Source organism: Mustelus asterias, chromosome 27, assembly GCF_964213995.1.
Source record: "Mustelus asterias chromosome 27, sMusAst1.hap1.1, whole genome shotgun sequence".
Taxonomy (NCBI): Eukaryota; Metazoa; Chordata; class Chondrichthyes; order Carcharhiniformes; family Triakidae; genus Mustelus; species Mustelus asterias.
The window spans coordinates 17,501,002-17,525,766 of record NC_135827.1 but is presented as its reverse complement, the minus strand read 5'-3'; the positions used below and the strand labels follow the sequence as shown (position 1 = coordinate 17,525,766).

Below are 24,765 nucleotides of genomic sequence, written 5' to 3'. Positions count from 1 at the left end.
TTAATATAGGTCGACTCCTAACAACACCCTGACTTCACCTGAAACCCTCCAGCCCCGGGAATGCTCACCCTCCCAACTGGCCCAGGTTCGTGCACTTGTGCTCCATTGGCTCTGGCCCAATCAGATGGCCCTTAAAGGGGCCACACTATCACACTCCTTCCCCCCCACCCCCCAAATTCTTGGACTACTTATGATAAAACAAGCAGAAAAACAGTTTATACATAGGTATGGAAACAGCAATATTATAGAAGGGACACCAGGGAAAACAGTTCATAATGTCAGCCGGTCCAGAAGCTTCCGGACCCTTGCAGAATGCTGCAACTCTGTCAGGGGTTCTTCAGCAGCTGATGACACAGGATCCACTGATGGGGTGGACGTGCTAACCACCTCTGGAGCTAGGCCTTTGCCGGCTCCTTCTGTCTCACGCACCGAAACCAGAGGCTGCTTGACCCCACCATGGGCACGGAACTGTCTTGTTCAGAGGCTGGTACATATGGACTTGATACGGGCACACTTGCTCAGTCAACATGCCTCTTAACTTGACGGCCCTGTGCGTCCGCCACCTTCTCCACAACTCTCCCTGGTACCCAGGCGGGTTCGCTACTGAAGTTCCGTGCCAACACAAGATCACCCACCTTAAACAATCTATCCCCTTTCTGCGTGTCATAATATTCCTTCTGAGAGGCTTGTCTGGCCTCCAACCTCCCTGACAAATTTGTGAACACTAAGTCCAAACAGGTACGCAGGAATTGACCCATTAGCAACTCTGCAGGTGTGACCTCAGTGGTGGAGTGAGGTGCGGTGCTGTAGGGCAGCAAAAACTTGCCAATTGCAATGACAACAGCCTATGAACCTGCTCAAGGAAGCCTTGAACATCTGTGCAGCTCAATCCACCAACCCATTCGAGGCCAGGTGGTAGGGGGGCTGACTTAGCATAATGAATGCCATTAGACTTGACAAGAGTCTGAAATTCATCAGCCATGAATGCTGTTCCATTGTCTGACACCAACACTTCAGGAAGACCGTGGATTGCAAACTTCTGTCTTTATTTATCAATAATAGATGAAGCTGTGGTAGATCTCATGAGCTGAATGTCCAGCCACTTGGATTGAGAATCTACTAAGATCAGGAAACTGTGTCCCAAAGTCCAACAAAATCTACATGAAGCCATTCCCAGGGGTGCGTGTTCGCTGGTGGCAGTAACGTTTGCTGGTTCAGACTGCCCCATTATTTGATCAATGTCTCTGTCAATGCCAGGCCACCTGACATAACTTCCTTCAACCCTTTCATTCTGCTCTTACCAGGATGGGTATCACCTAACTATTGGAGCAGGTGGCCATCGCTCCAGTGGGTGGTACAATGACACAGGCCCCCCTACAAAAGCACCCCATCTTTGCAGGTTACCTTGTCCCTGCATGGCAAATACGGCTTCATTTGCTCTGCCTTGTCGAAGTGGCACTCTGTCAGTACCATTTCCTTGACCTTCGACAGCGACAGGTCACTATCTGTCTATGATGGGCTGCTGAGACAGACAGGGCTCCAAAAAATGCAGTGCCAATACTATCTCCTGCAAACGGGTGGTGACTGTACAGTCTATGATGGGGGAAGGCAGATAATGCATCCGCATTTGAGATCTGTGTTCCCAGCCTATGCCCATCTCTGCACCCTGGCCGAGGCAACAGGTGGCACTGACCTATGCCCTCGGGAAAGGCCCAACAATGGTTTATCATAGAATCATAGAATCATAGAAACCCTACAGTGCAGAAGGAGGCCATTCGGCCCATCGAGTCTGCACCGACCACAATCCCACCCAGGCCCTACCCCCACACATTTACCCGCCAATCCCTCCAACCTACACATCCCAGGACTCTAAGGGGCAATTTTCAACCTGGCCAATCAACCTAACCCGCACATCTTTGGACTGTGGGAGGAAACCGGAGCACCCGGAGGAAACCCACGCAGACACGAGGAGAATGTGCAAACTCCACACAGATAGTGACCCAAGCCGGGAATCGAACCCAGGACCCTGGAGCTGTGAAGCAGCAGTGCTAACCACTGTGCTACACAATAGTCTGACACAATAGTGAAATGCCATTCAAAGACATATTGGTGACATTTTTCCACCGGGTAGATGGTTGCCAGGCTTTCTTTGTCTATTTGTGAGTACTTTTTATCAGAGCCTGGCAAAGTCCTCAATGTTACAATGCTGTGGTGGTCAGCTGACCCGGTGGAAATAGGAAGTGGATGGGGGCTGGGGGAGGCTTTTGTGGCCCAGGGCGGTGGCCCAAGTGGTTGTATAATGAAGGATCCTCATTCAACCTTTAATTTGGATTTACTTTGTGAAGTTGTTTTTTTGCTTATTATTGCTTGTTACTGGAGGATTCTTACGGTCGGATGAACACTCGAAGCAAATGCGATTGGTCTCTCCACGCCATCAGCCAGTCTATGGGATTGAGCCACTCCAACTCCATATGGTGAGCATCACAAGTGACGACTAATTGCTTCCTCGGGGGTCAAAGTGCATGGGCAATGATGACGACTATGAAGCTTGTTTGACTTTTACAAACACCTCTTCTTGCATGTCTCCCCACTTCCATCGCTGATGCTTTTTTAAAAACTGGTGTCGGGGGGCCAGAATTTTTGACACATTCAGCAGAAGCCTTCCATAATAATTGACCATTCTGAGGAAAGACTTCAGTCCTGTCACATTCCTCGGCTCTGGCACTCCCTTAATAGCTCTCACCCTATTTTTCAGGGGATGCAACCCCTTTGAATCCACTTTGAACGCAATGTATGCAACCTCCTCAATTTGGAAAACACATTTCTCGCGTCTCAACCGTCTGCCAGCTTCCTTAAACCTCTTAAGGACCTCGTCCAGGTTTGCGGTATGTTCCTCAGGAGACGTACCTGTAATTAGGGCATCTTTCAAGTATATCACCCCTTTGCGGATTCCCTGTAACAGGTTCTCCATAGTCCACTGAAATACAAGACACCAAATGGGAGTTGGATGTACCAATATAACTCCTTGTGGGTATTTATTGCAACCGACTTTCTGGAGTCCTCTCCCAGTTCCAAAGAACAAAGAACAAAGAACAATACAGCACAGGAACAGGCCCTTCGGCCCTCCAAGCCCGCGCCGCTCCCCGGTCCAGGATTGAATCCTGAATCCAGGATCCCCGCCCAATTTTCCAGCCTATCTACATACCAATATCCTATCCACCGAGCTGTCCCTCACAGCTATGATGCTTTGTTCATTACAACCTATTAACTCACCCCCACCCCCCCATTCCAGACCATGTGATCTCCAGGGAGAGGCGAAAACCCAGAGTGAAAAACCCCAGGGCCAATATGGGAAAAAAAAAAATCTGGGAAATTCCTCTCCGACCCCCTGAGGCGATCGAAACGAGTCCAGGAGATCACAATGGCCCTGATCGGAAAATGCTTCCCAACCCTAGTCATTTCCACTTCCACGAACACCATATGAATTCCCTGCCCCCGAGACAGGTTCCCAACTATCCGCAGTCTCGCTCTGTACTGGCACCAGCAAGATGATCATAGAATGAAGCCTTGAAACGAGAAACCAGGAACAATTAGCCCGCGCCGCTCCCTGGTCCAAACTAGACCACTCTTTTGTATCCCTCCATTCCCACTCCGTTCATATAGCTGTCTAGATAAGTCTTAAACGTTCCCAGTGTGTCCGCCTCCACCACCTTGCCCGGCAACACATTCCAGGCCCCCACGACCCTCTGTGTGAAATATGTCCTTCTGATATCTGTGTTAAACCTCCCCCCCTTCACCTTGAACCTATGACCCCTCGTGAACGTCACCACCGACCCGGGGAAAAGCTTCCCACCGTTCACCCTATCCATGTCTTTCATAATTTTATACACCTCTATTAAGTCTCCCCTCATCCTCCGTCTTTCCAAGGAGAACAACCCCAGTTTCCCCAATCTCTCCTCATAACCAAGCCCCTCCATACCAGGCAACATCCTGGTAAACCTCCTCTGTACTCTCTCCAAAGCCTCCACGTCCTTCTGGTAGTGTGGCGACCAGAACTGGACGCAGTATTCCAAATGCGGCCGAACCAACGTTCTATACATCTGCAACATCAGACCCCAACTTTTATACTCTATGCGCCGTCCTATAAAGGCAAGAATGCCATATGCCTTCTTCACCACCTTCTCCACCTGTGACGTCACCTTCAAAGATCTGTGGACTTGCACACCCAGGTCCCTCTGAAATCCAGTTATCCAGTTGTTGATAAGCATGACTTAGGTGCATCTGAGTGTATTTGAGGATTCCTGCTAACTCAGCATAGATCCTGGGAATGGGGTAATAACCCAGCTGAACTCCTCTGTTCACCGTCAGTTCCTCATGGTACGGTCCAGTTTCAGGATGGGGACAATGGGCCCATTCTGAAAACTGCACAGGCTTAATGGCGCCCAAGTCTTCCAGCCTTTTCAGTCTACTTTCTGATGTAATATGTATGGTATTGGACAAGCTCAGAAGAACCAAGGCGTAACCTTGGGGTTCAAGTAAATTTTAGCTTTACTCCCTTTTATTTGACCAAATTCCCTCTGGACCACCTCCTGATATTTACACAGGAGTTCCTGAAATCCTCTACACCTAACAACACCCTGACTCCAACTGAAGCTCTCCAACCTGGGAACGTACGCCCTCCCTACTGATTAACCTAAGTCCATGCACTCGTGCTCCATTGGCTGTGGTCTGGTCACGTGGCCGACAGAGGATTGTCCCTTAAAGGGGCTACCACAGACACCATTTGTGCTCGCACCCCTTGTCCATGATGATCAGCACAAGAAACATAACAATTGCAGAAATAATTACTGCGACTTTATGCAAAGGTTCCCAATGGTTTATGATCAGGAAGTCGTATTATAGTCGAGAATATGTACACTAATATATGCAAATCTTGCAGCTACCGTGGGTGGTGACGGTGTGCAGAGACTTGTTGAAGTTTGAGGTCTGAACACAGAACAAATTTTATTCTGTGGTTCAGGACCAGCCACTGGCCCTAAGAGCCGGGTTTTTCACTTCTGTACTTGACAGCCAGTGATGCCTCACTCAAGGAGCGAATGGACGAGTACGGAGGCAGAAATCCCTGGTGAAAGCCTAATGGATTCATTTATTCCTGAGCTGGAATAAAGTTTGTTCATTTGCAACGCCATGAAGAGGCCATGTGCACCTGCACACGTCAAGCTCAGTTTCAAACTCCATCTGCTCACTTTGTCTGTGATAAAAATACGAACCTATTCACAGAGTACAGGTTTATGATTTTTATTGCACGTAGAGGGGACGGCACAGTGGTTAGCACCGCTGCCTCACAGCGCCAGGAACCTGGGTTCGATTCCTGGCTTGGGTCACTGCCTGTGTGGAATCTGTACGTTCTCCCCGTGTCTGCGTGGGTTTCCTCCGGATGCTCCAGTTTCCGCCCAAAGATGTGCGAGTTAGGTGTATTGGCCATGCTAAATTCTCCCTCAGTATACCAAACAGGCACCGGAGTGTGACGACTAGGGGATTTTCACAGTAACTTCATTACAGTGTTAATGTAAGCCTACTTATGACTAATAAATAAACTTTAACTTTACTTTAGGGAACGTGGCCTCATGTTCAGGAAGCTTTAACTTTGTGCAAGGGAAATTAAAAAGCCTACATCCATTCTCACAAGTGTGTTGCCACCTGTTTCAAGGCAGCAGTGCCGTTCAACATAATGTGAGAACAAATCAGTGGGGGATTTATGGCTTCTATTACTGGGTGCACTCTCAACCAAACCATCATACATTATACGTACATTAAAATCGGTGCCGTATTAATGAACAGCTTTGCAGACGGCACGGTGGCACAGTGGTTAGCACTGCTGTCTCACAGCGCCAGGGACCCGGGTTCAATTCCAGCTTTGTGCCACTGTCTATGTGGAGTTTGCACATTGACCCTGCATCAACCACAATCCCACCCAGGCCCTATCCCCTTAACCCCCCCTTATTTTCCCTGCTAGTCCCCCTGACAGTAAGGGGAAATTTAGCACGGCCAATTAACCCAGTGAGGGAGGAACGAGTGGGGTTAAGGTGATAGGGCCTGGGTGGGATTGTGGTCGGGGCAGGCTTGATGGGCCAAATGGCTCCTTCTGCACTGTAGGGATTCTATGAGTAAAAACACAATGGTCGGGATTTTACGGCCGCGCTCACCCCCAAGACCGGAAAATCCCGCCCAAGGTCAACAGATTTTTGCATGGTCCGTGTTCCGTCCGCTATGATTCCTGGGAAAATTCCCCTCGATGTCTCAACGCTGCAAAATCAATCATGAGTTCCCAAGCCTGACTGCTCGCTAGTGACCCCTGCTGCAATGTGGACGTACGTGCAAATTGTATGGGGGAAGGAGCAGGTTTGCTTGTGATGCCTCACATGGTGAAAAGCCTGTGGACACCTCCTCACAATGGAAGCCCAATTGACTGATCTACTGTGGGTGGCCAGCACCGAGTAACCTGGGTGCCAAGGAAGGGGGTTAGCATCTTCTGGAGAGGAAAAGAAATTCCAAGGAAATAAAATATACATGCCTCACAAATGAAGGAAAAATAGCTTACTAAAAACAAAGTGAGGGAAAAAGAGCATTTACAATATTTTTGCCAATACATTAAGAGCTGTACAAGAAAGTCACCTGGTGGGAACAGAAATGCCAATCAGTGCAAAAGAAAAAACAAGACTTTACTTCTTGAAGAAGACATTCTCTTCCTCCCAGAACCAGGTGTACGTCAAGTTGCCAGGATATGCTTCTGCTTGGCAAGTGAAGAGGGCATCTTGCGATATGTTCACTGTGATATTTTCAGGCGGTGAGATGATGAAGGGCGGCCCTAGGAGACAACAGAAAGATCAAGTTGGTTAATTATTATGGAGATAATTGCACGGAAGCTAGGATGAGAAAAAGTGGATCCAGCCAACAAGTGGGACAAGAAGATAATTGCAAACAATGAAGCCATAATTGTCAGGATTTTAACTGGTAGTTCTACATTCTGTAAGCCCAGACCATTGTGATACCTTTGTGCCGGGTAATATATAGCTCCTGTGAGCGGAAGTTTAATTTACACAGAAATAAAGCGACCTGCCCTTAACTTGCCCTTTGGATGATTACGGATTGATCTCAGCGCTGATACATGGGGAGTCACTGCTTTCCAACCACTTGTTTTTTCACCAGAGAATGCGACAAATCACAACATGGCATCCGTTCAAAAGATACAGCAAAATCCATCAGATGGTCAGGAAGTTAAACTTCTCCCTCAAATGGTTTCATCCTCCTCGTTATCACAGGCTGCACTGAAAATGACGTGACATGTCTGAAAAGGAACCCGCTTGCTTTGGTTAGAAACTTTACTCCATTCAAGCTGCGTGCAGAGAAAACATGCCCTTAAAGACAAAACCATTCCAGAGAGGGATTTATGATTGCCTATTCATGGAGGGGCCAGACATCAGTTTCATCACATAGAATCCTTACTGTGCAGAAGGAGACCATTTGGCCCATCAAGCCTGCACCGACAACAATCCTCCCCAGGCCTTATCCCCATAACCACACATATTTACCCTGCTAATCCCCCTAATGTACACATCCTGAGACACTAAGGGGCAATTTAGCATAGCCAATGCACCTATTCTGCACATCTTTGGACTGTGGGAAGAAACTGGAACCTCTGGAGGAAACCCACGCAGACACGGGGAGAAGGTGCAAACTCCACATAGACAGTGACCCAAGCCAGGAATCGAGCCCAGGTCCCTGGAGTTGTGAGGCAGCAATGCTAACCACTGGGCCACCATACCACCCCATGCCGAGTGACATGTTGTCCCTGATATTTATGGGGCAGGGAGGAAGGTACAGCGATGGGGAGGGGCAATTCAGTGATCAGGAAGTGTGGTAGAACAAGTTGGCAGGACCTATGCCACCTTTGGAATCTATATCCCATCTTTGCCAACCACACTGAGGGCCTGGCTGTCTGTCTGGTGGGGTAGACCAGCTGTGGAATGGACAGAAGGGAGACATTTTGGGTTGGTCAGTGGAAACGGGTTGAATAGCTCAAAAGATCATGTTGGGAGGAGTGGGGGATGAGGAGGAAGGGGGTGGCAGGTGGTGGAGAACCGGGTCAGGTGCCATGGAGGAGATTATGGGAGATTATATGCGCGCGTGTGTGTGTGTGTGTGTGGTGTGTATGTGCATATGTGTGTATGTATGTTTGTGTATGTATGCGTGTGTATGTGTATGTATGTGTGTACATGTGTGCGTGTGTATGTCTGTGTGTGTATGCCTGAGAGTGTGTGTGCATGTGCGCACATGCGTGTGTGTATGTCTGAGAGTGTGTGTGCATGTGCGCATGTGTGTGGGTCTGTGTGTGTCTGTGTGTGTATGTGTGTCTGTGCGTGAGTGTGCGTGCATGTGAGTGTGTGTGCGCGTGTTAAGTGTGTGTGTGCGTGTTGTATGTGTGTGTGTATTTGTGTGTGTGTGCGTGTTTGTATGTGTCTGTGCGTGCATCGCATGCGAGCGTGTGTGTGTGTGTGTTTTCACAAACCCTTACAAATCAATTCCACTCCAGGTCCCACTAGCACAAACGGTTGCTGATTCATCCCTCCTACTCACCCTGTTAAGGGTAAATCCTTTGCTCATTAAGTAACAAACAAGCTCCTGACTTGTCATAATTGTGCTCTCCAACAACAGTTATCACACTGAGTGCATCCAGGAGCTGTAGCAACATATTCAATGAGGATAATGTGATCTTCTGACACAAACGTGTGACAACATGTTCTATTTATTGACATACTGCCCACAGATAAGAACTGACAGTTCCATTAGGCAACAATATGAATCGGCAACCTTTCAGCAGGAAAATGTAGACCACTTTGTGAAAGCCTCCACTTAAACCCGTGAGGATTCCTCACCGTCCTCTCCCACACCAGCCGGCATAATCAAGGACCCCACGCACCCCCGACATTCTCTCTTCCACCTTCTTCCATCGGGAAGGAGATACAAAAGTCTGAGGTCACGTACCAACCGACTCGAGAACAGCTTCTTCCCTGCTGCCGTCAGACTTTTGAATGGACCTACCTTATATTAAGTTGACCTTTCTTTACACCCTAGCTATGACTGTAACACTACATTCTGCACTCCTTTCCTTCTCAATGAACGGTATGCTTTATCTGTATAGCACGCAAGAAACAATGCTTTTCACTGTGTCCCAATACATGTGACAATAATAAATCAAATCAAATCAAATCACACCAGCAACATGGAGCGTTTGTTGTCAGGTTTGATTGGTCACCAAGTCTGTCACATTGTCATACATGGCACTGTCTGGTGAACTATGAACTTGTGGGGGGGGGGGGGGGGCGGTGGCGGCGGGGGGGGAGAGGGGGGCGATCTTACCTGCTCGTCACACCAGTTGATCAGCGTGGCGAGCTGGTAAGATCGCAAGAGGGGTGATCCTGGCGCGAATAGATCCCGTCCACTCCTCTTACTGGTTAGAATCATACATTTTTTCTAAGTGCACAATATTTAAATTTTTCTCTTGCCAAAAAAACCGGGTCCTGTTTTCACGCTCATTTGCCACTTAGAATTTGTTTGGGAAGATTGCTGCCTCAGTGTCCCCCCACCGCCCCACTTTTCTCTTATTGCAGGCTTGCTTTGGTCCTTACTGCCTTGGCTCAGTGATGGCACGTTCACCTCTGAATCGGAAGGTCGTAGGTTCAAGTGACTTAATAGGCAGACTAGACTTATTCTTCTACTGCTACCTCTGAAAATTGTAGTGTGGATGTTTTTACATTACTGTGTGTTGGTGGTGGGAGAGCTGAGCTCCAGCCCCCAGATGCACATTATGGAGAACACAACACACAAGAACACAAGAGATAGAATCAGGAGTCGGCCACCAGGCCCTTCAAGCCTGCCCCGCCATTCAGTACGATCATGGCTGATCTATGTTGGCATCAACCCCCATAGCCCTTCATTTCCCCATAGCCTCCATTTCCCCATAGCCCACCATTCCTCGCTCTATCAAATATTTATCCACATCCACTTTAAATACTTCTAATGATTCTGCCTTCCCTACCCTTTGGGGCAGAGAATTCCAGAGATTCACCACTACTCTGCGAGGAGGAATTTCTACACACCTCAGATTTAAATGACCGGCTCTTTATCTTGTAGCTATGTCCCCTTGTTCGGGACTCTCCCACTAGTGAAAACATCTCACCATCTCCCCTGTCAAGCCCACTCAGGATCTTATATATTTGAATAAGGTCACCCCTCATTCTTCTAAACTCCAAGGAAGATAGACCCAGACTATTTAGTCTCTTTTGATAGGACATCCATCTCATTCCAGGAATTAGCTTGGTGAATCTCCTTTGGCTGCCTCCAATGTTACTGCGTCCTTTTCAAGGTAAGGAGATCAAAACTGTTTGCAGTATTCCAGGTGAAGCCTCACCAACACGCTATACAATTGCAACAAAACCTCCCTATTTTTAAACTCCAATCCCTTTGCAATAAAGGCTAAGATGCCAATTGCCTTCTTAACTACTTGTTGGACCTGCCTGCTAGCTTTTTGTGTTTCATGCACTAGAACATTTCGATCCCTCTGTACTCTACTTACCTGCAGTCACTCTCCATTTAGATGATAATTTGCCTTTTGATTCTTCCTACCAAAGTCCATGACCTACATTAAATGCCATTAGCCAGGTTTTTGCCCAGTCACCAATCTGTCTATATCCCGTTGTGGAATCATAATATCCTCATCACAACATGCCCTTCCACTTGTCTTCGTATCATTGGCAAATTTGGAAACATTACATTCTGTTTCTTCCTCCAGGTTGTCAATGTAAATGGTGAACAATTGTGGAACAATGTTCTCTGTGTTACTTTTCAAGAACTATTTAGTCAGCAGAATGCAAATTCACCTATTCTTCAAGAGGGGGCAGTTTTCGAACAACTTCAGACTATTCGATTGACCCGTTTCCCCATCAAGACATTCGATCAGGGAAATTTCATTGTGGATTGTGGACCTGTGTGTAGATGGTGTAAGGGACGCTTTATATTGAAGACTCTATGATGTTAGCTCAGTGGCAGCACACTCAGTTGGTGATTCAAGTCCCACTCCATAGATATAGCAAAGTTCAGGCTGACGTTCCCAATACACAAGCGAAGGACTGTTGCATTGTTGGAGGAGCATCTTCCAGATGAGATTTTAAAGCAAGGCGTTGAGGGTGATCCTCTGGCCTCACACATTCATGTGAAGATTGTGCTGGGGCCGGAGAATCATGGGGGGGTGGCCTTGGCACATTCAGTGCAGGGGAGAACCCCCTTTGTGATTCTCTGCCAGGGTGTCACTGCCATGTAGGCACTGCCAGGGTGCCAGGTTGGCAGTGCCAAAGTGAGGGCCTGGGGAATGGTGGGGGGGGGGGGGGGGGGCGTGGGGGAGCATGAAGGCTGCATGGCTTTGACAACCCAAAGCACGGTGTCGCTCATTTGTGGAGGGGAGTTGCTAGTATCAATGAGTGGAGGGTGGGTGTGGATTTCGCCAATGAGTCAGGGGGAGGGGGTTGTTGTGGGATTATCTGGCGATCGGGGCGCCCTTTCAAAAGGGTGCCACAATCTCTGAGGAGCCGATCTTGCCGCCGTCTTTTGGTCCACAATCCAAAAATTGTGGGAAAATTCAGTGAGAATCTCCCCAGATTTCAACAACATTTCTAAGTATGATTGAATTGCAAACTGAATCGCACCGACCCTCCCGGAAGCAAACCCACCGGTTTACCCACTATGGAAAACACTTTTTTGGGAGCATTCCTCCCTCTGTCTGCACTCTCAGGCAGGTTTAAACAATCCTGTGGCGTTATTTCAATCCAGAACAGTGGATATACCTCTGGTGTCGTGGTCAATATTTATGCCTCTCGAGCATGATGGAAACAGATTATCTCCTCATTATCACATGGTTCAATGCGTTTCCTACATTATAACAGTGACCTTTTTGAAAAATACTTAATTGGTTGTAAAGCACTTTGGACATACTAACTTCATGGAACGTGGTGTATAAATAAAAGTTTTTTTTTCCTTGCTCACTCACTTAAACTCTTCCAGCCACACACAAACGCACACACAATTTAATCGCCAAACTTTTTGCTGGCCTTTATGCCAGTGGGATCTTATAGCCCTGCCGATGGTGCACCCCCGCCACAGGTTCCCCAGTGGCAAGAGGTGCGTTCGCTGAGAAACCCTGTTGACAACAGTGGCACCATAGGGTCCCACCACAGGCGAGCAGCGTGCCACCTCCCACCACCGCAAAACACACCGCGGAGAAAGAGAAGAATTCTACCCAATAGACCTTGGCAAAAACAAAATGTCAGTATGCTGAAATATTCTGTTCTTGTTTAACTAGTTCTATAGCTGGAATCTTACCACCGTTCATGCCGGCAGGCAGTGAACGGAGATTTGGCTGGCCGCCAAATTCTCCGACCTCGCTGCAGCGGGAGTGTAGGGTGAACGGCCGGTAAGGTTGCTCCTTTGTCTGTAATTTGAGATTGCGATAAATATTCCTTTATAACATTATCTTCACACTCATTAATACTTACTTGAAATCTTATACACGCAATATTCTATGACTATAGTAACCATCCACTGCTGGTGATCGCTTTACATATCACACAGTGAGCATGGGCCACTAACTGGAAACTCTGAACCCAAAAGTCTGGCAATTAAAATATTGCACGGCAGATTTTTAAGTGTAGTGTGAAGTGGTGTGAGGTCACAGAATGAGTTGTTTGTAATGCTGCGTGTACACAGTTGGTACACTACATTAACTAGTCAGTTAAAAAATGTACACAAATAACATTTACCATCCAATGTTGGAAAAGAAACAGTGAATAGGAGTTATCCAAATATATATATAACTCCATAAAATATATAATATTACTGCAGAGTGTAGAGGGGTTTAAGAACCAGAAGCTTAAATTCTGATGAAGCTTTCTGTTCTCATTTGTAGGTTTTGGGGATAGTGATAGATTGGCATAATAGAATCATAGGATCCCTACAGCACTAAAGGAGTCTTTGGCCCACAACAATCCCACCCAGGCCCTATCTCTGTAACCCCGTGTATTTACCCTGATAATCCCCCGAACACTAAGGGGCAACTTTACAAGGCAATCAACCTAATCTGCACATCTTTGGAGTGTGGGAAGAAACCAGAACTACCTGGAGAGCGTGCAAACTCCACACAGTCACCCAAGGCTGGAATTGAACTCGAGTCCCTGGTGCTGTGAGGCAGCATTGCTAACCACTGTGTCACCGTGCCATCCTTGGGTAGATAAAATTCTGGGTAGATAAAATTATCCAGAATGAATGCGTACACCTTGGCACGAACAACATAGCGGAATCCTGCTGATACAGGAGGACATATCCTTGTGCAGTTCAGTCAGGTAGGAGGGAGATAAAATGCAAAATAGAAATCTTGGCAGATGTAGCAGTTTATGCTTAGCCAGAATGCAAATTGAATTACGAATGGATAATAAAAAGGAACTAGGTAAAGCTGTCAAAGTATGATTTTACTGAGCTAACATGATTTACTGAAGGTAAGAAAGTTTAAGGATAATGGAAAGGAGTGAAATGGAATGAACTCAGCACATCAGGCAACCTTGAGAAATATACCGTATTTTTTGGTGTATAAGGTGAGAATCTTTTCTCCAGCAGATCAGACCTCTTATAAGCTGCTTCGACTTATCTATTGTTTAAGTGGGTTTTAGATGCCGACACTGACACATTGGGCCCAATTTTACCATTTTGATTCTAAGTGCTGAATCTGGGCGCAATTCAGATCCGACTTGGAAAGCAGCTCTCGGGCGCCCCTATACACACTCAGCCTGAAAAGAAAATCGCATATCTGAATCGCGCTGTAGGCGGGGCTTATCACACCTGAAACGTTGCAGTTCCGATCGGAGTTTTGAACTGCGCACGCGCAGTGAATAAATTTGAAAAACGCTCCTCTGTCACATCGCTCCCATGGCCCCAAAAAGCAGATAAAGCGGCCCAGGAAACGATGGCCCCCACAGACATCACCCCCACCCCCCAACATAACTGTCCCCATTATCCACGCCTCCCCCACCCCCCCCCCCACTGCCCAGACCAATCGCGACCCTCTGCCCCACTTCACCCCCACCAATCGCCTGCAGAGTGGCAGCGGTCCCCCCTTTCCCCCCACCGATCACCCGCAGAGTAGCAGCGGTCCCCTCTGCCCCTGCCCCCCCGCACCTCCCCCCCCCACCAACAAGAGAGCAATCGGGCCTCTCCCCGCACCCCCCCCCCACAACCACAGATACATCTGACCCCGCCTCCCTCCTCCCACCCCCCCCCCCCCCCACCAGAGCGACCAGGCCTCCTTCCAAACCCCCCCCCCCCCCACCACAGAATGATCAGGCCTCCCTCTTCACTCCTCCCCCCAAACCAGAGAATGATCAGGCCTCCCCACCCCACCCCCCACCAGATATTGATCGGGCCTCCTCCCCCACCAGGGAATGATCGGCTTCCCCCCCACCAGGGAATGATCGGCCTCCCCCACACCACCAGAGAATGATCAGGCCACCCCCCCCCCACCAGAGAATGATCAGGCCTCCCCCCCCCGTACTAGAGAATGATCAGGCCTACCCCCCTCCAGAAAATGATCGGGCCTCCCCACACCAGAAAATGATCGGGCCTCCCCCACACCAGAGAATGATCGGGCCTCCCTCCCCCACGAAAGAACGATCAAGCCTCTCCCCCCACCACCAGAGAACGATCGGGCCTCCTGCCCTCCCACCAGAGAATGATGGGGCCTCCCACCCCCCCCGCCCCCCCCCCCCGCCAAACCAGAAAACAATCAGCCTCCCCCCCCTTCACCAGAGAACGTTTGGGCCTCCCCCCTCCCCCCACCGGAGAATGATCGGGCCTTCCTCCTCCTCCCCCCTCACCAGAGAATGATCTGGCCCACCTCCCTCCCCCCACTCCACCACCACTGATCTGAGTCAGAGAGCCGCTAGAAGTTCTGAACTTACCTCTTCAGAAGCTGGAGTGCCCAAAATAAATCTTTGCTGAGCATATCTGTTTCACGCCGAGTCTGGATGGGCAAATGCATTTAAATCGCCGCTGCGCCCGTTTTGTGCGTGGTTCGAATGCGGCCATTTTGGGGCCTTGGTAAAGTGGGCATCTGCGCGAACGCGGGCGCAGATCGTGCTAATCATCTCATGCCCGATTTTACCAAGTTTTCGCACCCGCAATGGTAAAATTGGGCCCATTATGAATAAATCCAAGCAGATCCCATGCTTCATATCATCTTGCTTCCAGTAAATTCACGTCAATCCTGTAGGCGGTGTTCAAGATGGAAGTCATGAAATATGTAGAAGAAAATGGCGAGATTGTGACTGCTCACCATAAATACAAAGTCAGTGAGAAAAATGTTCAGGACTGGCACAGGGTGAAGGATGTGTTGCGTCCAACCAAGAAGACCCAAAAAAACAAACCATGGATTGAAAGCCAGATGACTAATATTGAACAGAAATTGGAAGAGTGTGTGTTGACACAACGAGTTGCATGCCGTGGGTTACATACGATTCAGCTAATTTTATATATGAATGGAGTTCAGAAAAATCGGAAATCTAATCAAATCTACTTCTCCACTGAAAAATACGGTAAATAAGAATGGTAAATACGGTAAACAAGAACTCCTTGAAACAGGCAGTCAGGGACCTGAGCAGCACGGTGGCACTGTGGTTAGCACTGTTGCCTCACAGCGCCAGGGACTCAGGTTCAGTTCCGGCCTTGGGTGACTGCCTGTGTGGAGTTTCCATGTCCTCCCCGTGTCTGTGTAGGTGGAGTTTCCATGTCCTCTCCGTGCCTGTGTGGGTTTCATCCCACTCTCCAAAGATATGCTGGTTAGGCGGATTGGTCATGCTAAATTGCCCCTTAGTGTCCCAAGACGTGTCAGTTAGGGGATTAGCGGGATAAATGCGTGGGGTTACGGGGATAGGGCAGGGTAACATGCTCTGTCTTGAAGTTGGTGCAGACGTAATGGGCCAAATGGCCTCCTTCTGCACCATAGGGACACTATGATCTATCAGGTGACATAACATATAAAAACCAGTGCATCCTAATGCAATATAGGCAACGATAGACTGAAGACACTGGTAGTCAAACTCACTCAATGAATTGTCTGTTTGTAAGTACATAGGCATGTACAGCCTGCTTGTTTACTACTATTGTATTCATGTATCATATTCATGTCTCTAAAACCAGTTTCTCAAACTTATCAATTAGCAAGAAAGTGGAGTCTAGGACAAAACAAAGAACAAAGAACAAAGAAAATTACAGCACAGGAACAGGCTCTTCGGCCCTCCAAGCCTGCACCGACCATGCTGCCTGACTTAACTAAAACCTCCTACCTTTCCGGAGACTATATCCCTCTATTCCCATCCTATTCATGCATTTGTCAAGACGCCCCTTAAAAGTCACTACCGTATCCGCTTCCACTACCTCCCCCGGGAATGAGTTCCAGGCAGCCTCCACCCTCTGTGTAAAAAATCTTCCTCGTATATCTCCTTTAAACCTTGCCCCTCGCACCTTAAACCTGTGCCCCCTAGTAATTGACCCTTCCACCCTGGGAAAAAGTTTCTGACTATCCACTCCGTCCATGCCTCTCATAATCTTGTCGATTTCTATCAGGTAGCCCCTCAACCTCCGTCGTTCTAGTGGGAACAAACCACGTTTCTCCAACCTCTCCTCATAGCTAATGCCCTCCACACTAGGCAACATCCTGGTAAATCTTTTCTGTACCCTCCCTAAAGCCTCCACATCCTTCTGGTAATGTGGCGACCAAAAATGAACACTATATTCCAAGTGCGGCCTAACTAAGCTTCGATAAAGCTGCAACGTGACTTGCCAATTTTTAAACTCAATGCCCCAGCTAATGAAGGCAAGCATGCCGTATGCCTTCTTGACTACCTTCTCCACCTGCATTGCCACTTTCAGTGACTTGTGTATCTGTACACCCAGATCCCTTTGCCTATCAATACTCTTAAGGGTCTAAAATCTTTCACTTTCAAATGAATATTGGATTGGACAGCATTTTCACTAATATGGGCTGGAAAAGATTGTCAGGTAAATAATAATGGTTACAGTATAATCTGGAGTGGTGGGGAATACCAGCCAGTTAGTCAATAGCAGATTTAATCTTCTTTGACCCAGCATCATATCATAATTCCATTATATCTGAGCTGTCTGACATCCAGTTCCCCAACCTTATCATCATGCTGTTTTAAAACAAATTTATACCAAAATCAGAATTTTTATTTTTCTATGGATGAATGCACACATCAGGAGCCAAGTTACAACTATCATTTTACTCAAACTCTTGGTGCATGAAGAAGCTTTTGATAAAGTTCCATATTAGAGGTTAGTGTGCAAAATTAAAGTGTATGAGCTTGGGGGGCACATATTGGCATGGATTCAGAATTGGTTGGCAGACAAGAAACAGAATAGAATAAATGTGTCTTTTTTGAAGTGGCAGGCGATGACTAGTGAAGTCCTGCAGGGCCCCAACTATTCACAATATACATCAATGATTTGGATGTGGGAACCAAATGCAATGGGAGCGATTCTCCCACTCCGCCACGCTAATTTTCTAGTGCAGCGTGGTGGGAGAATCTCGCTTCTGGGCACGTGTGGGATTCGCGCATGCGTTCCCACCGCGCGTGCCTCTCCCAGCGCCGGATTTCCGGCACCGTCTGATTCACGCTGGAAACCGGCGGGAACACCAGGTAAGTACTTTATATCTGATATAAATGTTATTTCAATGTGATTAGTGGGCCTGGGACTGAATTCTCTGGGCCCACTAGCATCTCCCACCCCGCCAGAAGTATTTCACTCCAGCGGAATTCAGACTAGCTCCCCACTTTCGAGGAACTAGCGGCCTGACCCCGCTGGAGTGAAGGGGGGCAATCGGGGCCCCCCCAATGGATCAGGCAGTGGGGGGTGGTGCTCCCTGGGCATGGGCACCCTGGCAATACCAGCCTGTGCCCCCTGGCACTGCCCACGGGGCAAAGTGCCCATGCCTAGGGGGCACCTTGGCACTGCCCCCTGAAATGTAATGATAATCACACTGGTGGCCTCTGCAGTGCACAAAGTGTGGGAGATTCTAGTGTGAACTCCCACTGGAAAAACCAACGTGATTTACTCCAGTTTTCCCACAAATTCGACACTTAGAACTTTTTGGGAGAATTCCACCCAATATTTCCAAGTTTGCTGATGACATGAAACTTGGTGGGAATGGGAGTGGAGAAGAGGATATTCTCCTCCAAGGCTTCAAGTGATTTAGACAAGCTGAGTGAGTGGGCAGTATAATGTAGATAGATGTGAAGTTATTCACTTCAGATGGAGAAACAGAATGGCAGAGTATTATTTAAATGGTGATAGACTGGGAAATGTTGACGTACAAAAAGATCTGGGTGTCCAAGTACACCAGTCACTGGAAGCAAGCATGCAGATACAGTAAGCAGTTAGGAAGGCAAATGGTAGGTTGGCTTTCACTGCAAGAGGCCTTGACTAGAGATGCAAGGATGTCTTACTGCAGCTGTAGGGAGGCCTTAGTGAGACCACATCTAGATATTGTGTGCATTTTTGGTCTCGTTATCTAAGAAAGGTCACACTTGCCATTGAGGGAGTACAGCGAAGGTTCACCAGACTGATTCTTGAGATGGTAGGATTGGTGTATGAGAAGAGACTGGATTGACTACGCCTGAATTCACTGGAATTTAGAAGAATGAGAGGGGATCTAATTGAAACGTATAACATTCTGACAGGGCTGGACAGACTGGGTGCAGGGATACTGTTTCCTCTGGCAAGGGGGGTCACAGTCTCAGTGCATGGGGTCGGCCATTTAGGACTGAGATGAAGAGAAAGCTCTTTACCCAGAGGGTGGTGAACCTGTGGAATTCTCTACCACAGAAGGATGTGGAGGCCAAGTTACTGAATATATTTAAGAAGGAAATGGATTTCTGACTCTATAGGGTGTCAAGGGGTATGGGGAGAGTGCTGGCGTTGAGATAGAGGATCAGCCATGATCATATCGAATGGTGCAGGCTCGAAGGGTCAAATGGTCTACTCCTGCTCCCATTTTCTATGTTTCGATGTTAAGAACAGAAGCTTGCCTGGGCTAGTTTCAGAGTGAGGTCCTGCTGGGGAGAGTGCAGTGCACTATTGCACTGTGATGTGGATTTTAGTACTGAACCTCAGTCTAACAGGAGGAACGAGAACGCAGGACTGGAGAGGTCATCTGCAGGAGTCGTGAGCTCAGCAACATACTGACAAGATTCTCTCGGAACTTTAGTCGTGAAACAAATCTTCGATTATAGGAGCAAGGCTAATGGCTCCTCATTCTGGTGAGGGAACATTGCGACTGTTAATCGCATCAATTGCAGGTTTCAATTTACTGAAGTGCCCTGCCCAGAACAATATCGGCAGGTCATCTATTTCCTTGAGAGATAAGAACATTAAAGTTGGGATTCTCCAGGTGGATGGGTTCCAATTTCCCCAGAGAACAAATAACAAATTCATTGATTCTTGGCCTTGTCAAATTGCAGAGTCCCAGTATAGCTGACGGGCTCTCACCATCATCTCTACTTTACCTGCAGGTAATTATAAGTTCTTCCATTATTTGGTTCAGCGTTTTTCTTTCTGCTCTGACTGACTGCACTATGAAGCTGGCCTGGAGGCTTGCTCTTGGCTCTCTACTAAGGATACTCATTAGCCAATGGTTACCTATCGCTCTCTGATGTCCGTTCCTTCTGGGAATGCCTGGTCTCTATCAGACCTCTCACCAAGGGACAGTACAGATCAGTGATGTGTCACAAGGTTGATTATGGAAGCAAAGTCACATTCTCCATCTAATGTACAATATGAGGAAAGCTCAATGTGATACATTGAGATCATAAGTTTCGTCCTTTTATTCTTTTCCCATTTAATTCGAGTTCTGCTCCCGCAGGCATCCCTACACCTAAGGTGACTTCTTCTTTCTTTATTCCTTAACAGGATGTGGGCGTCAGTGGTGAGACCACATTTGTTGTCTAAGCTTCATGGTCTTTGATGTGAGTGACTTGCTAGGCTATTTCAGAGACCAGTTATGAGTCAACCATGTCGCTGTGGGTCTGGAGTCACATGTAGGCTGGATTGAGTAAGGACAGCAGATGGCCAAAGGGTGGTAGTGAACCTGATAGATTTTTTACAACAATCAATGACAGTCACCATTATTGAGGCCAGATTTTTATATTCGAGATGTATTCATTGAATTTAAATTCCACCAGCTGCAATGGTGAGATTTGAACTCATTTCCCCAGAGTATTACCTCTGAATTGCTAGTCCGGTGGCATTACTATTCTGCTACCATTTTCTCCCTTCTAGACCACCAGTATAATCTCCTCAGGGAATATATCACAACATCACTTCCTGACATTCAAAGACAAACAAGAAAATCTCTAAAACGTCCAACTAGGCCGAGATCAGCCATCATCTGATTGAATGGTGGTACGTACAGTTGAGTGGCTGAATAGACCATTGTTATTCCTGTTCCTACACACAACAATTAGAGCCAATAAATGACGGTTTCCATAGAAACACACACAGAACGGTGGGACTGCATCACTGACGCCTCAGGAAAATTTCCGAATCCCATGAATTAATCAGGATTGAACCAATTTAGGGAGAATTCCCTCCACAGACAAATAGTGGATGCTCAATAAATACAACATAATGTGCTCCAGGAAAAGGAAAATCCTGTCATTGCCTCCAACAGAACAGTCCACTGCCCCGGAGCCCTGCAGACCCTCCATGGTGCCGTACCCTGACAGCTGCCCCTGCACGGGTGTGCAGATCCAGCACAGGATGGAACAGTAAGCTGGAATGTCATCTCCAGCCTCATTAGAGTGGCTATGCTGTGCCAGAGCACGCCATGGATACTGTCCCTGCTCTATCCTGTCGGAAGTCCTTGAAACATTAGTGGGGAACAATAGAGGCATGACTTACTACATCTGCATTCCTTTTTTTTCTCTGCCCTGTACCAATTATTCAGGAGCAAGCAAATGAAAATCGACTGTACACCATCATTGCAAACCAAGATCGTCAGTCAACAATTAAAGAACAAAACCCAAATGCAAAAGAAAATCAGGTTATCACTATTTTTTAAATCATTAATTGCAAACTGAGTGAATGTGAACCAGTGATAATGCACTGTGGTGAACCATCGTTGGTTCCCACCAGGTAGTGCTGAGCCAGGGTCTGGCCAGTACTATGAGTCTGTATATATGTTACTGTTGGGGTTAGGGTTGGGCTGTTCTACATGTTACTGTTGGGGTTAGGGTTGGGCTGTTCTACCTGTAATATAGTTCTTATGGTACATCCCAGTCGGGCTCCGCCTCCTGGGAGAGGTATAAAGGTCACTGCTCTGTCTGGGACCCTTTAGTCTGGGATTGTGTATTATATATGGTAGCTCTATTGTAGTAGTCAATAAAAGCCTTTATTTCCTCGAGCATCTCTAGCCTCGTGAGTTATATCGTGCATCAATTTTATTGACTACTAATTGAACTCTCGTCGTTGAAAAAAAAAAGAAAACGACACAGAGAGCATGGAGCAAATGCTTAAACCCGAACGGCTTACGCTGGACCCACATGCGGCGGGCGCCTCGAACACCTTCGACCACTGGTTGAAATGTTTTCAGGATTACCTCGAAGCCTCCGCAGCGGTCACCACAGACGGCGACAGACTCCGGGTCCTCCACGCGAGGGTAAGCGACACTGTATATTTAGCGATCCGTGGGGCCACCGACTACAAAGGGGCCCTCGAGCTTCTTAAGAAGCGCTACATTAAACCGCCAAACGAGATGCATGCTCGATATCTCTTAGCCACTCGACGACGGCAGCCCGGCGAAACGACGGAACAGTACCCGTGCGAGCTCCTACAGCTAGCCAGGGGCTGTAACTGCAAAGCAGTGTCGGCAGACCAGAACATGAACGACCTCGCTCGAGATGCGTTTGTGGCGGGAATTGGATCGTCTTATATCCGACTTCGGCTGTTGGAGCAAGGTAATCTCGATCTCACTAAGTCTATAGAGCTAGCGGATGCGCTAGAAACGGCCTCCAAAAGCCTGGCGATGTATCCCGACGACCACGTGGAGACAGCGTGGCAGGGGCAGTCACAGACCCCACTTCATCCAGCGGGACCGAAAAGCTGCATGATTGCGTTCCCACCCTCGGGCCTGACGACAGCAGCAGCTCCAGGCGGCCCGCGATGTTACTTCTGTGGGGGAGTGATGCACACTCGGCAGCGATGTCCCACTAAAGCGGTGTTGTGCTCCACCTGCGGCAAGAAGGGGCATTATTCGAAGGTATGTCGATCCAAACTTCCATCCAGGAACAGCAGTGTGGCGTGTGACTCCCCGGAGCCGGTTTCCTCGTCGTCGGCATCGTCAAGGATTTCTTCCACGTGCGAGGCCAGGACGTCGCCATTCCAGACGATGGAGTTGCAAGAGACGCGCGACCACCAGGGGTCGCTGATTTTGGCGCCATCACCCATGTGCGACCTATGGGAGCAGCCATTTTGGTCGGCACCGACCGTGAATGACCAGCAGGGGTCGTCATCATCCATCTCAGCTGCCTGCAGTGGCGCCCACGAACCAACGATGGCGTTGATCATCCTGGATCAGGCAAAGCCTCACAGACTCGACAAGTCCATGATGGACATACAGGTAAACAAACGCACGATTTATTGTCTGTTTGACAGCGGGAGCATGGAGAGCTTTATTCACCCAGACGCCGTGAAGTGGTGTGGCCTCCAGATCCAGCCTGTGAAGCAGACAATTTCGATGGCGTCAAGGTCCCGGTCTGTCACCGTGCTAGGGAGTTGCGTGGTAAATCTAACGGTGCAGGGCACGGTTTACGAGAGCTTCAAGCTCCTGGTGTTACCGCACCTTTGTGCGCCAATACTCCTCGGACTAAATTTCATGGTCCACTTGAAGAGTGTAACCCTACAGTACGGTGGGCCACTCCCTCCGCTTTCAGTGGGAGACTCGCAGCCTCTAAATTGCCCAACGCACTCCACCTGTAGCCTCTCGACACTTAAGATTACCACACCCTCCTTATTCCAGAATCTCGTGCCAGGCTGCAAGCCCATCGCGACTAAGAGTAGGCGTTACAGCGCTGAGGATCGGATCTTCATTCGATCTGAGGTTCAGCGGCTCCTCAAGGGATCATACAACTTAGCGCTAGTCCTTGGAGAGCACAGGTCGTGGTGGTTAAGAGTGGGATCAAACCCCGGATGGTCATAGACTATAGTCAGATCATTAACAGATACACGCAGCTGGATGCGTATCCCCTCCCGCGCATATCTGACATGGTCAACCAGATTGCGCAGTACCGGGTGTTCTCCACCATCGACCTAAAGTCTGCCTACCACCAGCTCCCCATTTGCCCAGAGGACCGACAATACACGGCTTTTGAGGCGGATGGTCACTTGTACCATTTTCTAAGGGTTCCTTTTGGTGTCACGAATGGGGTCTCGGTCTTCCAGCGTGCTATGGACCGAATGGTGGACCATAACAGACTGCGGGCTACCTTCCCGTACCTGGATAACGTCACCATCTGCGGCCATGACCAGCAGGACCACGATACCAACCTTCTTAGATTCCTACGCACTGCATCTCGCCTGAATCTGACCTACAACAGGGAGAAGTGTGTATTTCGCACGCGCCGCCTAGCTATCCTCGGATACATGGTGGAAAACAGGGTCATTGGCCCTGATCCAGACCGTATGCGTCCCCTCCTCGAACTTCCCCTGCCCACTAGCGTAAAAGCACTGAAAAGATGCTTAGGCTTCTTCTCTTACTACGCACAGTGGGTTCCCAATTACGCGGACAAAGCCCGTCCGCTCATCAAGTCTACCTCTTTTCCCCAAGCACCAGAGGCTTGTTTGGCCTTTGAAAAACTAAAAGCCGACATCGCGAAAGCCACGATGCACGCTATCGATGAGTCCATCCCCTTCCAGGTGGAGAGCGATGCATCTGATTTCGCCCTGGCCGCCACACTTAACCAGGCGGGCAGGCCCGTCGCCTTTTTCTCTCGCACCCTCCAAGGCCCCGAAATTCGACATTCGGCGGTGGAAAAGGAGGCCCAGGCCATTGTGGAGGCCGTCCGGCATTGGCGCCATTACTTGGCGGGAAAGCGGTTCTCCCTGCTCACCGGACCAGCGGTCCGTGGCGTTCATGTTCAATAACACGTTACGGGGCAAGATCAAGAATGATAAGATCTTGAGGTGGAGAATCGAACTCTCCACCTATAATTACGACATCATGTATCGTCCAGGGAAACTCAACGAGCCCTCGGATGCCCTGTCGCGTGGAACATGCGCCAGTATGCAGGAGAATCGATTGCAGGCTCTCCACAATGACCTCTGCCATCCAGGGGTCACTCGGCTCTACCACTTCATAAAAGCCCGGAATCTACCCTACTCGGTGGAGGATCTCAGGTCCATAACCAGAAGCTGCCGAGTATGCGCGGAATGCAAACCACACTTTTACCGACCTGACAGGGCACAACTCGTTAAGGCCACTCGTCCCTTCGAAAGACTGAGTGTGGATTTTAAGGGCCCCCTTCCCTCGACAGATCGGAATGTGTACTTCCTCAATGTGGTTGATGAGTACTCACGATTCCCTTTTGTCATTCC

General features: G+C 48.5%; 1 protein-coding gene across 1 annotated transcript in view; it reads right to left on the bottom strand.

Annotated features, from left to right (window-relative positions):
- Nucleotides 1-24,765, bottom strand: part of igsf9bb (immunoglobulin superfamily, member 9Bb) — a 683,212-nt gene that overhangs the window by 172,187 nt on the left and 486,260 nt on the right. Inside the window, exon 7 of the mRNA XM_078198934.1 lies at nt 6,727-6,868. Within this exon, the coding sequence (XP_078055060.1) occupies nt 6,727-6,868 (142 nt within the window). The remainder of the gene's footprint in view (nt 1-6,726; nt 6,869-24,765) is intronic.